The following is a 13,192-nucleotide window of genomic DNA, read 5'->3' as shown; positions in this document are numbered from 1 at the left end:
TAACATTGTAATTACAGCGTAGGAACGAAAGAATGATAATTTTAAACGATACCAGATCGACTTTTTTTCTCTCAATGTTCGCAAAATTTATCGCGATCCTCGTCTAACATTTGTTCGTTTTTTCTTCTCAAGTTTGAATTGTAAATTCGAAATGACGTAAAATCTGTTTCGATATTGGAAACTTTGTCACCGGTACTCGTATCGTTATAAAGTGTTCCTTTTGTAAAGGAAAAGTTTTGCGACGAGCAGACTCGAACTTCGATCAGAGGCAAACACTTTTTCGAGATTTTCTACTTTCGAATATAAAAGTAATACAAATTAATGTATTTTCACCGTTCCAAACGAGTAGGAAATTTCCAGTGATCGTGAACTGTAAATTAAATTGCGAACTTTCAAATTCTAACGTTTGCTCGCTAACAAAACGTAGGTATGTTTTTCCTGCGCGTAAATGCGAGCCACGCGGACCGCGATCGTTAAGTTTGCAAAAATACAAACGACGTTTCGAACTAATAAAGATTCGACGTTCGATGAAACTTATCGAGCAACCCGGTACTACACCGTTCGATAAGTTTCATCGAACGAAAAAACTTATCGAACAGCCTGGTACGTGTGAAACCAGCGCAACGTATTACGAATTAACGATCGTTGCGGCTAATCGATAACGTGCCATCCGTTCGTGTAACGTTCTAACATTGCGTAAATATCGATATCGTGTAACAACGACCGAGAAACCAACGATCGCGACGACAAAAACAGTCGAAAACTTTTTGTTTGGCGAAAATAGCGAGAGAATCGGAAACGTAGGCAGAATTACGTACTCGATGGTTGGATAAAAGCATCCTCTGCGGGATTGTTTCCCTCGTGAAGGGAATTTCGTGTTCGAGTATTTCAGGGCTTGAGCCGAGGGTGCTAGTGTATAATTATAGCGTAAAATTAATAATCGATGTTTCAAAATGCAACAGACGCGTTACGGCAACCTTATTTTCCATTCGTTGTGCTTCCTTAACTTCGTTTCGACGTTGAGAGCATTTATATCGTATAAATACTCGTGTATCGAGATCCTTCGGACCGAACCAGATTTTCTACACAATTACGTACGAAATTATATACAATTTATCGGATTATATATTTCCGTTAAAAAGTAAAAATATTTTAAGTATTGGATTCAATGCTACGCTCTTAACGCGAACGAAGAGTTGCGGATTGAAATTCGCAATATCGAAGGGCGATCAACAATCGGTGGACAAGCGTAGTAAGATTGTCAGGAATGTCGAGAGATTCAGTAAGGTTTATATAATTGTTGTAGAGCCTATCGTAAGACGGTGAAGAGAAAACGATTCTGAATTATTCCAAGTGCAGCTGAATGAACCAACCGTTAAATACTTGTTAATTATTTGACGCTTTCGTTTCGGAGCGGATTGTAAAGTATACGATGAAAGTCAAATCGCGCACATCAATTTCTTGTAATTGATCGTAATCGTTAAAAGGTTGAATTCCGTTTTACTTCTCGGCCGTTAAAGATATTTGTAATACGTAAACGTGAAACAATTTTCCACTTCTTATCGGACAACGACGAATATGGCCGGACTTTATACGTTTACTCGAAGGAGTTTGCATTTTCCAAGGTGCGCTTGTTATAAATTTCGTATTCTCTTGTCGGGCGATCGTTTCAGCGATCGCGTACAACAAGAAACCGACGTTAAATTCTGAGAATCAAGCGGTCTGCGACTATCGCTAAAATTAATTAGAGGGGTCGCGATGTATTTCGCTTCAGGAATTTTACTTTCTTTGTACACGACTTACATAAAATTACGGTTCTCGCGAACAGAAATCTCATAAATTACTTAACCGCGAAGATTAAATTGTCGAGAACGTAGTCACGAAGCATAAAGTGCAATAAACGGGAATCGAGAAGTGGCAACTTTAAGTTTCGATGGGTGTTCAGGAACGTGCGTGAAAAATCCGACGTTTAAAAATAATCCACGATCTAGGACGGAATTTTAAAACTCTTTGAACTGCTCGACGAAGACGACGACGAAGACGATGACGAAGACGACGACGGTTGACGTTCGAAAATTAAATGGAATTAGACGCGCCATAGATCGACGCGGTGTATCGTTTCCACGAGCGTCTTGGAAGTATACACTGCAACATCGAACGAGGCTTCTTTCCAGGAGCTAATTTCAAAATACAGTACCTTGAACGAGTCGATTGATCGCTAATCCCGGGGAGAAAAAGATGATCGAAGTTCCCGTGGAATCGAGTTTACGCGCTCGATGGCGACCATGGCAACGTTTGTTCAGGGTACGACAGCAGGATGGTGGGAGTTTTAAGAACAGCAGGACGTTGAAGCGATCGGGCCGCGCGGGGCATGGTGGGGGTCGTCGGGCGGGGATTGGGGGGAACGGCGGGGTAGCAGGGACAGCAGACGAGGCAAGCCTCTCGAACCGTACGGTCTCGATGCCAGTCGCGTTTCTGCACTTCTGCGTTACCGAGGTGTCTCTACGCGTTTGTTCTCGCACCATTGCTACGTGTTTGCGTGCGTCGGTTCCCCGTGTACACGATCCTTCCCGTGTAACGCGCCCACGGTGTAAACACTTTCTATTCTGACCTCGCTCGGCCGATCGAAACGTAGGCGACGAACGGAGGAGCAAGCCGGAGAGTAGCCAGGAAAAAGTGACACACCGCGTTAAAGTGCGATCCTTGGCGTGCTCGATTCGCCGGCGTAATCGCGAGATCGAATTGCGAGAGAATGACAGTGAACGTCAACGACGAGACGAACAATCGTACGCACGAGACCGAAGTGTACCACGATCGTATGGGATCCTAAACGGTTCTCTGGTGTGCTCGTACGCGGACACGCGCGTATGTATAATGTCAGCGGGTTCGGCGCGCTGAGTTACGCGTTGAACGAAGCTCTCGGAGAAAGGCAGAAAATTCACGTGTTCTCGTGGCGTTAATCGTGAACTACCGTGTTATCGGTGCGCGTGTACACGGATTGCGTTACGTGGGTTTCTCCTCGTACGGTTATTTCCCGCGCGTTTTCCGATCGAAGGGGACAAGTGTTACAACAGTGTCGCGTATGCCTTGCTCGGGTGCTCGTGCATCTCGCACCGACTTGTGCGGAGTCGAATTTCGATTACGTTTCGCTGACGCCGAAGCGTCTAGCGTCTCCGGGATCGGTGCAGCCTCGTAAAGGGTGCAACAGGACATTCGGGTTAGGTTAGGTCGGAGCGTCGAGATCGAACTGGTTTACGTAGTGCGGACGTTCAAAGGATACGCGTGTTTGGTAGAGTCTCGAAACGAATCAAGGATACAGTAGAGACGGTTATGATGGGTGTATTGAGATGGAGGCACGACCTCAGATCGGATGCCGGCCAACAGCAACAACAACGGCCCAACACCGACCGGTCTTCGACAGGACACAATAATCATGCGCACGCGCATACGCACACACTGCCGAAACTTATATCACAGGTGAGTTTTTCCCGCGCTCTCGGAAACACCGCGGTGACCCCAGCATTCGGTTGGCCTTCTTGTTACTGGTGTGTGGACTCCCTAGGAATTTCGAACGTAAATTCGCTCGAACGTACCGGAATCAACTCACGGACGTTTAACCTTTTTCAGTAGTTTTTCGTCCGCTTGTTCTTTTTCTTTTTTTCTTTTTTTTTTTCGTCATCTCGATCGTTCGAGATTAGGACGGGTTTTATTCGGGATCGTAGGGCTGGTTATCGTTCCGATCGGATTTAAGAGCACACGGTTTTTCTCCTCGACAGATGTAGGTCTATGAAAGGAAAATATATGGACCCTATCAGTGGCCTTCTGTTTTTTGTCTTCTTTTTTTTTTTTGAATAGAACGTGCATGTTCGTGGAAAGACTTTTGCAGGGGCTATTGTCGCGAAGTGGTACTTTATATAATTCCATTGTATCGGACTTTACTTTTACCTGAGTTCTATTCTAGTAACTCACGATTGTCGAAAGGTAAAAGGCGTGAGAATCGCTTTAAAGCTTAACCTTTTGCGGACGGACATTTTGGAGCACGAGCGTTAGGCAGTACGGTCATTTTGGAGCACGAACGTTAGGCAGTACGGTACAGTTTTGGAGCAGATGGCAGAGAAATTATCGCGTATCTGAACATTTCTTTTTCCAATGTATCGATTGTATTTTCATTTAAAAATCGTTACGTACGTACGAAGGAAAGTAATCTTTATCGAACAGTTTGTCGCAGTTGTTAATTTTTAAATTCGGTTCGTTTTCGTTTAGTTTTACGTATATCGTTGCAAAATAGAACGTATATATTTACACGGAGTAGTGTGTGTACAGATAAATGAAACAAGCTACGAGAAAATTTTAACGGCTTCAAAGTTCACGTTACTTTTACGCATAACTGGTGTTAACCGATAATTTCGTTACTCGTGCACCGTGGGTTTAAGTTATTCTTGTCCAGTGTCCGTTTCTACACACGAATGACAAGAAAATTACGTAGGCTCGAATCAGTTCTCAAAATGTGCAACAACTTTCTTTTTATAGAAAGCTATCATTTTTTTCCTTCTTATCGAGTGAAAGCTGCTGCCAAGACGAGTTCAACGACACATGACACAATAATGTTCAAGGTCACACGAGGTCAGAAATGAACGTCAATAAGGAGGTTCTGGTACGTACTCAAAGCGGCGTTTCAATGAAGCTTTTGGACCTTAGCCGTTGCTTAACCCCGCTTTTAATATGTACATACAAGATGCTCATTATGTATTTTATTTTCAACCTCGCGCGACCCTGCAATATTATCGACTGCTAACTCCACACATCCTGACAAATCTCTAGCTTCTCGTGAAAATTAAGGAAAAAAGTCACATTTATAATTAGAAATTGTTTGCAATATTTGTAAATTGATTTACGCCGCCATGTTCATTTTAGTTAGTAGTGAAAAGTTTTCCTTTTCGTTTATTTTCTACTCGTTTGAGATGCTGGCCGACGATTACGCGAGCACCGTATACGTATAACGAAGAATTGTCCAACGAAGACGGTTCAATTTCGATTTCAGTTATTAAATTTGATCCACGTATGCACCGTTGTTCGAAATACAATTGGGGCAATGTATCCTCGATCGATGAATCTTGGAAGTGGAAACGATCATCTTTTCCAACGTTGGCGTTTAATCGCGAAACGATTGAAATTTCCTTTTCCTCTTTACGCGGGCGTCCATTTCGGGTTGTAGCGTTGCATCGGTAACGAATAAGATTGTTGAAGTAAATTTGTCTTGCAAAACTCGCGCAGTTTAAATTCCGAGCACATCGAACTCCAAAATTAGCAGTCCGTTGCGTTACAACGAAACTGCTCCGAGTGAAAGGATATTACATCATATATTCATAATTTTCATTGTGAAAATGGTAATTGGGTATATTTCGAAAAATGCAAATGCGTTGCACGAAATAATTAGTCGATTACGATTCCGGGCAGCCCTGGAAAATAGACCGAATTTCGCGAACGAATGCAATAAACGCGTTTCGATATTCCAGATGTGAAATTCTACGCGACAAATCAAGAATAAAATGTTACACGAACATATACAACGGCTCGACTATTCTCCAGGTTAATTTAATATTCTTCGGAGCCTTTGAAAGCAACGCACACTCTGTTCTATAATCCGCTCTATCATCCATCGACAAATATTTTTCCACTATTCTTTACACCGCGTTTATCTCTAATTTCAAACCTACCTATCGTCCCAGCTACCGATAAATTAACCGACAGTTACTTTACAACGTCTATTTAAAAAACCGGATGTCCAGACATTCCATTGTGCGTTGTACAGAAATATTTCGTTCCCCGTTTTCGATTCAGGTTCCATTAATGAACGAATTTCGGTTGTATCGATTCGCATCGATTATTTGCCTGTGTCGTCGATGCGCCGTAATTTATTCAGAAGTTATCGGTATTTTATGGATAATGATCGCCACTGTGTCTATCTTATGTTACTTTTAAGTAATTATAATCGATCTGTTATCCGTGGGTTGTATAACGTATGAGAAGATCAGCGATCGAACCGGTTAATGGAATAATCGTTGAAGCATTACACGCAAGCAGCTTCGCGTCCTGGTGCATTCCGGAACGATCTGTCCGCGATCTTGATTCCCGTAGTTGTGCGTGCCGCAGCACTTCCGCGTATTTCGTTTTCGTGGCGATACGGCACGTCGGAGGAGTGAACTTCGTTGTTACACTTTTTCCGCGCAAGCCCGACCGAGCTTTTAGCCACGAATACGAGGAAGAGGAAGAAAAAGAAGAAGACGAGGACGAAGTGTGCGACGAAACAAAAGAAAGGGACCACGGTGGAGGGAGATGGAAAGGAAAGGAACAGTGCCAAGAAACGAGCGCGGTAACTGTAACCACAAAGATCGGCTTCGCGGTAATTTTCCTCTAACAACCCGTTACTCCATCGTTCTGCGCCGCGAGACGTTTTAAAAAGTCCTATTTTCCCATGACCGGCCGAGAGTCGTTGGTTACGTGCGCGCGTAAGATGCTTGCTCTTCTGCACGGTCGAGGTAGCGATGGGCGCAACACCGATCGAATCCCTTCGAATCTGCGACGTTACTTCGAATCGTTTCGAGTCCGCGACGTTCACTTCGAGGCGTTTCGAATCGTTCGCGTACGAATCTGTCGTTATTTCGGCTCCTTTCGAATTTCTGCGACGTTAACCTTGAATCGTTTCAAATCCGTGACGTTGGCTTCGAATCCTTTACGATCCGCGACGTTAGATTCGAATTCTATCGAATCTGTGACGTTGTTCCGACTTCTTTCGAGTATCTAACGTTAGCTTCGAATACTTTCGAATCCGTGATGTTAGCTTCGAATCCTTTCGAATCTGTAATGTTAGCTTCGAATCCTTTCGAATCTGTGATGTTGGCTTCGAATCCTTTCGAATCTGTAATGTTAGCTTCGAATTCTTTAGAATCCGTGATGTTAGTTTCGAATCTTTTAGAATCTGTGATATTAGCCTCGAACCCTTTGGAATCTGTGATGTTACTTTGACTTCTTTCGAATATCTAACGTTAGTTTCGAATCCATTCGAATCTGTGACGTTAGCTTTAAATCGTTTCGAATCCGTGATGTCAGCTGTGGATCGTTTCGAAGTTCATACAAAATAGAAAGATCGCGAATGCCTCGAAAGTCTTGAACGCTTAAAAAGTATTTCTTCGAAACTATTCGAGCGTTCGAAACGTTCAATAACCTCCGAAAATAAAAGTATTAATTCTACCGGTTTTTGCGAAGCTGGCGCAACTCCAATTCCGAAGTCGGTTGAGTTAAAACTAGTCTCGTTTACAATCTGACACGATTTATTTATTATTAAACGATTCACTGACAAATATTCCAACGAATTGGCCAATTGGAAGCCATTGAATGTATTTACAAACACATTTATTTCGAAATCAGCGTGGACACGCTCGCGACAAATTTTATTTCAGGCGGCCTATATTACACGGTACGCTTTAGAAATTATCGATACGCGTTGCAGGATTAATGTATCGCACCGGTTGATAAATCATTCCCCGCACTTACGATACAACCGAGAATCCAAATAACGCGGTAACTGTTTCTCAAAAAGTTATACACCGCTGAACCTGTTACCCCGTGACCAAAGTTAAAAGCGTTCAACTTGAAACCGGGGAATAACGCGAAGAGAATCAAACGGAGCAAGGAACCCCTGGAAATATTTTACTCCGGTAATTCTTAGAAAAAATACAAAAACCGAAACGGCGGTTGCAACAGCAACGTCCGAAAGTTGGATAGAGGGGTGCAACGGAAAATACATTTTCGCGTCGGAATGAATTGCGATACCGTTGCCCCGCGAAACAATGCGAACAATCGGTAGAAGAATGGATCATTTCGACAAAAGTATAGCTGTTGCGAGTAATCGCTTGGAGCAACCTTTTGGAATCGAGCGCGGGCTACGTGCTGCGCTCGACCAAGACATTCCAGACTCGTCAAGATCCGGAGGACTTTCGAACAAAATTTCATAATACGTAACCGATACGATTGCGAAACATGAAAACGATTATTGACACGGTAGGTCGTTCGTGTTGGATCTCACGATGCGAGAAAAATACAATTTTTCGTTGGTAACTAACGTTTTCACGACGGTGGCACCGTCGGCCATTAAACCGTTCACGTTGTAGGAAATACTCGACCGATAGTGCGAAATAACCGTCCTAAAAAATTCCGATCGCTAAATCTGAATTCCATCCATTCAGTGGCGTATTTTCCAGCGCTCCGTTATACGCGAACGTCGCGCTAGTATTCGTGGTGCATTTTTTACGAAGCGAGGAAAAAATACGATTATCGCTCTTTGACGCCGTGTTCGCTCGTTCGTGCAAATCCGTATATCGCGCAGTTAAAGGGTTCCGAAAAAAAAGGAAAAAAAAATAGAAGAAAAAAAGGGAAAAAAAAAGATTCCAGTTTCATTTTCGCCGCGACTCGAAAACGCATAGTGTCGAAACGTTTCGAGTGTTCTCGAGTCGAAGACTCGAACGCTCATCCCTGACGGGGATGCGTGTACGTGACCAGGTACACGCGCACACCTGAGAACCTATACACGTACATAATTACGCTGGAAGGGCCTCGGGTTGTCCGGCGAGTTAAAGGCTCGCTCTTAACGACTCGGCAGCACGTGCTCGGGGACAGGCAGTTTAATTCTTGCCGAAGACGAACTGGGCCTGATTGGCAAGAATTACACTTGTCGTCGAACGAACGCCCGTTTAAAGGTCTTGAAACGACGACTTATTAGCGGCGCGCATGCTGTCGGTGCTTCGTCGTGCCCGATCCCGCCGATAATCCGAGTATTCTATCGGCCGAGTGCACGAGTTCCACTTGTTTTATCTTTTACACGCGTTTAAATTGGCGCTTTATCTACGTTTGCCGCGATAATTGGGAAATTCCGATTAGAATGTACAGGGTGATCCTTGACTTCTCCCGCGGTGCCCGCACTTGTGGCGGTCTAGGTTTATCGTAGATTTCGGGCAACGTGAATCGTTCGATTTAAAGAAATACCAGGTCCGTTAGAAACACGTGTTCGAATACATCGATCGGTATTTTCAACTTCTCGATCTCGATTTTGAGCCTCTTTTGATAACAATTGGAAAGAATATATGGAATGTGTGGAGAAAATATATCTAGTTAGACGAGAAGAAAGAAAAAGGAAAATATTTTATGGAAAGTGAAAGATTTAGAGGACCCGAACACCAGGTCGAAAAGTTTGAAATATTAAGTAAATGGATTTAGATATATTCTTGTATCGAACCATCATTTTTTAAATTCGATTTACACCCTGCTTGGCTCCACTCGGTATCGAATTTTTGAGTGTACAGTGCGAAGAATACGTGTAAGCGTTTGTAATTCGTACGAAAAGTTATTCTCTGTGTTAATATTGCCAATTAACTTTAGCAATCTCACTTTTAGAAATCAAATAGACAGGTATAAGGAATAATTGTATGTGAATATTTGAAAACGTACAACGAACAGAAAGATGTTGTATTAATGTAGTACGCTCGAACTTTAATTTTCGAGCTGCAACAATTCGAAAAGAAGATATTAGATATTAAATGTATACATAGATATACAGACGTTATTTATCCGTGATTTCATCACAAATAGACTTAGTTTCTTCGCCGATATATCCAGTTCGCGTAAAAGTAATGAACTGATTTCAATCGGATGAGCTGAGAAAAGAGAAATTGTGTAGTACCTATATTGCTCAAGACACACTCAGTGGATCACGTTTCTAAACGATTCAGGTGAACGAACGATATATCGTGTACAATATATACAACTGCTGATTAAATATAAAATAATAATTCAAGGTAGTAACGCAAGGTCTGTAGAACAATTGTTGTCAAACTTTCAGAGAGTGTAACAGTCGTCGAAACAAAGAACAATGTGTCTTCATAAATATGGATTTAACGATCCAAAATTTATAACTTTCCAAGTTACGAAGTGCCGGTATATTATTTGCGAGTCTATTCAAACTTCGTAGTGCAGTGCGAGCGGAGAACTCCTATCGGCGTTCAAGGAATATGCTTAATAAACACGGCTATAGAATTTCCGCACGCAACGCATGGTAAATGTTCAAACCTTTTGCATCGAAAGGATTAAATCGAACAATGTTCGATGGACTTGTTGGTATATTAACAGAATTAACGAATTCAACATTGTTCTTTGGACAATAAGGGAAGTGTGCGGAATTTTTTAATTCTAGATTCGTTCAGCGATCGTTGTGTAATTAATAATTACCGTAGATGTAAAAAATAGTTGAACAGTGTGAATCTAATTAAACTTAGGATAGTGATAGTACGCTCAAACTTTAATTTTCTAGCTCCAACGATTCGAAAAGAAGATATTAGATGGTAAATATTAGATTGACATGTTATTTGTTTAATAGAATACGAGAGTGGTTACTAATTTTTGCTAAATCATCAATACCGTATTGTTTCTATTAAATCCACAAAATCTATGTCTGGTAACTGAAAGTTCAGCCACAATGAGCTTCAAAAGTTGTGCTCTGCTCATAATAGGATTAAACTTTGAATTGTGTCGCTCTTGTCTCAACCCATTCTCTATACTCTCATGACTTGACCTCAACAAATTGCCACTTATTTAGATCACTGCAGAATTACTTGTGGGGCAAGAGCTTTAATTCATTCAAAGTGATGTAATGCACATATACAGCTACACTTGTTCGTACGAAACTGCCAAAGATTTCCAAAAGTGGAACTGGAAATTTCATCGAAAAACAAAGGAAAACGACCGAAAACAATGGATCCATGTTTGTTGGAAAATTTATCAATGTCTTACTTTTCTACATTTTTTTCGTTTCTCGACTATCTTCGTACAATTGCTCGACGCTTTACACGTTTCTGCACATTGCATAGATTCTTTCGCGGTGCAAGAATTGCCGGGTGAAAAGTGCTTTCGAAAAAATGCAATAAACTTTTCGATCGATAAGCATGCGTACGTGTACGTTGAGTATTTTTAGTATTTCTAATAATAAAAGTTTCTTTCGAAAAATTCTCCAACATTGATAGCATGGCTTTTAATGCACCAGTTAACCCTTGTAGTTCAATGTATCGCGACAAAGTGGGTACTTTTCAACATGAATTAAACGCCTGTACGTCGATTGAGCTGCACGTGTTGTTCGTCTTGCGACAAGAACGAACTTGAAACCAGTTTGATTGGCGAGAATTTCTCGTCGAGCGGTTAATAACTGAACGCGATTTTAAGGTCTTGCCGCGTTGCTTAGTTTTACGATACACGGTACTTAATGGTACAAACGTGTGCTAATTTGTAATACAGGTGTTGGCTGTGATAATCGGTTTATCGATGGCTTCGATCCGATATCTTTATCGAATGTCATCGAAAACGGTGTACACAGTCGTTCGAAATTTGAGTGTCGTAACGAGAGCTTTGTAAAATCGAGGTGTTCCGAAAAGCCTTTTTACGCCTATCAAACTACGATAAAATTGTAGAACAACGTATATCGTTACTACACCGTGTTTCATTGAAAACTTGACGATACTCGAGCGATATTTATCGTAGCAGGATTTTTACTACCGTTTGAACACTATTAATATTCGGATCAATGGTTGCGCGAGTACATCGTTTAAAAAATACTGGTACATGGCATGAAATACAAAAATTGAAAATCTTTTTTACGCGTGCAAGACGTGACAAAGAACAACTCTACGTGTCTTCGAAATAGTCGATTCCCTCGGTATGATTCATTGGTTCTCCGCGTTACCGTGACACTGGGCTCGATAATAATTTACGTAATAGGTTGCCTGCAAATTAGCTAACAATCTTTCCTCCCAGCTTACGCATCACTGGTTTCGATCGTGCTGACTTTGTTTTACTACGTACTCCAAATACGTTTTCAGAACTGCATATATATATATATATATATATATACATAGGTAAACCTTATATAATACGATTAATTCACACCGAGTTATATCGAAGTTGTGTTGCAAGAGGTAACCCTCCTACAACACGGTCAACTCGTATTGAATTTTACCAGAACTGTGTTGCAAGAAGTAGCTCCGTTGTAACACTGTTATTCGGTACAATATCGTATTGAAAATCTAAAATTACAAACATTTCGTTGAAAATGTAAATTACTGTTGCTTTGCAAACTTTTAACGACTTTAAATATTCACAATCTCAACAGAGAAGCGATACGTCAATCGTTGAGTATATATTGAAAAATATACATTCCTATTACGAACGATCAAAGCAATCGTTAATAACGTAGAAATTTCAAACACGGTTTCAGAATTCTTTGCAAAGTTTCATCATTGTTGTCGTCTAAAAATGCTGTTGGCCCAACTCTGTTTCCCTTGATGCGCCACGTTGATAAGTAGTCTAATTTAATTAATCTCGGAGAATGGTGTGCTCTTATTAGTACAATTCTTCGAACACTTTTTAACAAGGAATTAAGCAAGAGTGCATTTCTCGTTGAAACTTTCCACCGTGCAGTTCCGAAGGATTTTTCTGACAGTTTGGTAAAATGAAATTTTAATTTTTCAGTCTATTCTCTCCTCCGCGTCGTTTAAAATTTAATTTGAAATTGATCGAAATTTGAGTTACCACATATTTATAAACTCGCTCGCATCTAGCGAAAGTCTGTCCCGTAATGAATTCTTGCGTATCGCGAACATTAATAATTTCAAATTCTTCGTCGACCGAGCTACTCGATCGGTCGTTTGCAAAACTTGCCAATTATTTTGCACCGTGTCACATCGAAACGGACTCCTCGAAGTACCGTGTTATAGGAACTAACGTTATTCGTTATATATTCTGGCTAGGTTTTTAGCAAGTTCGCGAGAACGATGCTCTCATTATTCGTTAGCGCTACGCAACTAATTTCTTGTATAAAGAAATACGATTGTTCCGGTTCACCTCGTCGTATAGTTAACGGGATTTGTGTTTCGTGCAATTATTTAAAAATCTCGGTGTTCTTCGTAACCGTTCGGTTCGCAAATGAAAATACATCTTCAGCGTTGCGAGCGCCGAAAACGCGATTTCCCCGGGAAATCCGTGCCCTCGTTTTTCGTTGATTCGATTTTCCATAAAGTCGTCTATTTTCTTACACTCTCGACGTTGTGCAGCTGCAATTTGTATCGACGTTCCCTATTCACTTTCAAATGTT

General features: G+C 41.4%; 1 protein-coding gene across 4 annotated transcripts in view; it reads left to right on the top strand.

Annotated features, from left to right (window-relative positions):
* Nucleotides 1–13,192, top strand: part of LOC143143995 (rap1 GTPase-activating protein 1) — a 263,449-nt gene that overhangs the window by 177,340 nt on the left and 72,917 nt on the right. Inside the window, exon 1 of one of the 4 annotated variants that reach the window (XM_076305917.1) lies at nt 2,470–3,477. The exons of the other annotated variants lie outside the window; for them this stretch is intronic. Coding sequence (XP_076162032.1) covers nt 3,331–3,477 — 147 coding nt within the window. The 5' untranslated portion in view covers nt 2,470–3,330. Of the gene's footprint in view, nt 1–2,469; nt 3,478–13,192 lie in introns of those variants that run through there. 4 annotated transcript variants of the gene reach the window in all.

Source organism: Ptiloglossa arizonensis, chromosome 3, assembly GCF_051014685.1.
Source record: "Ptiloglossa arizonensis isolate GNS036 chromosome 3, iyPtiAriz1_principal, whole genome shotgun sequence".
Classification (NCBI taxonomy): Eukaryota; Metazoa; Arthropoda; class Insecta; order Hymenoptera; family Colletidae; genus Ptiloglossa; species Ptiloglossa arizonensis.
The sequence above is the reverse complement of the archived record's forward strand: the minus strand, read 5'-3'. Positions and strand labels throughout refer to the sequence as shown.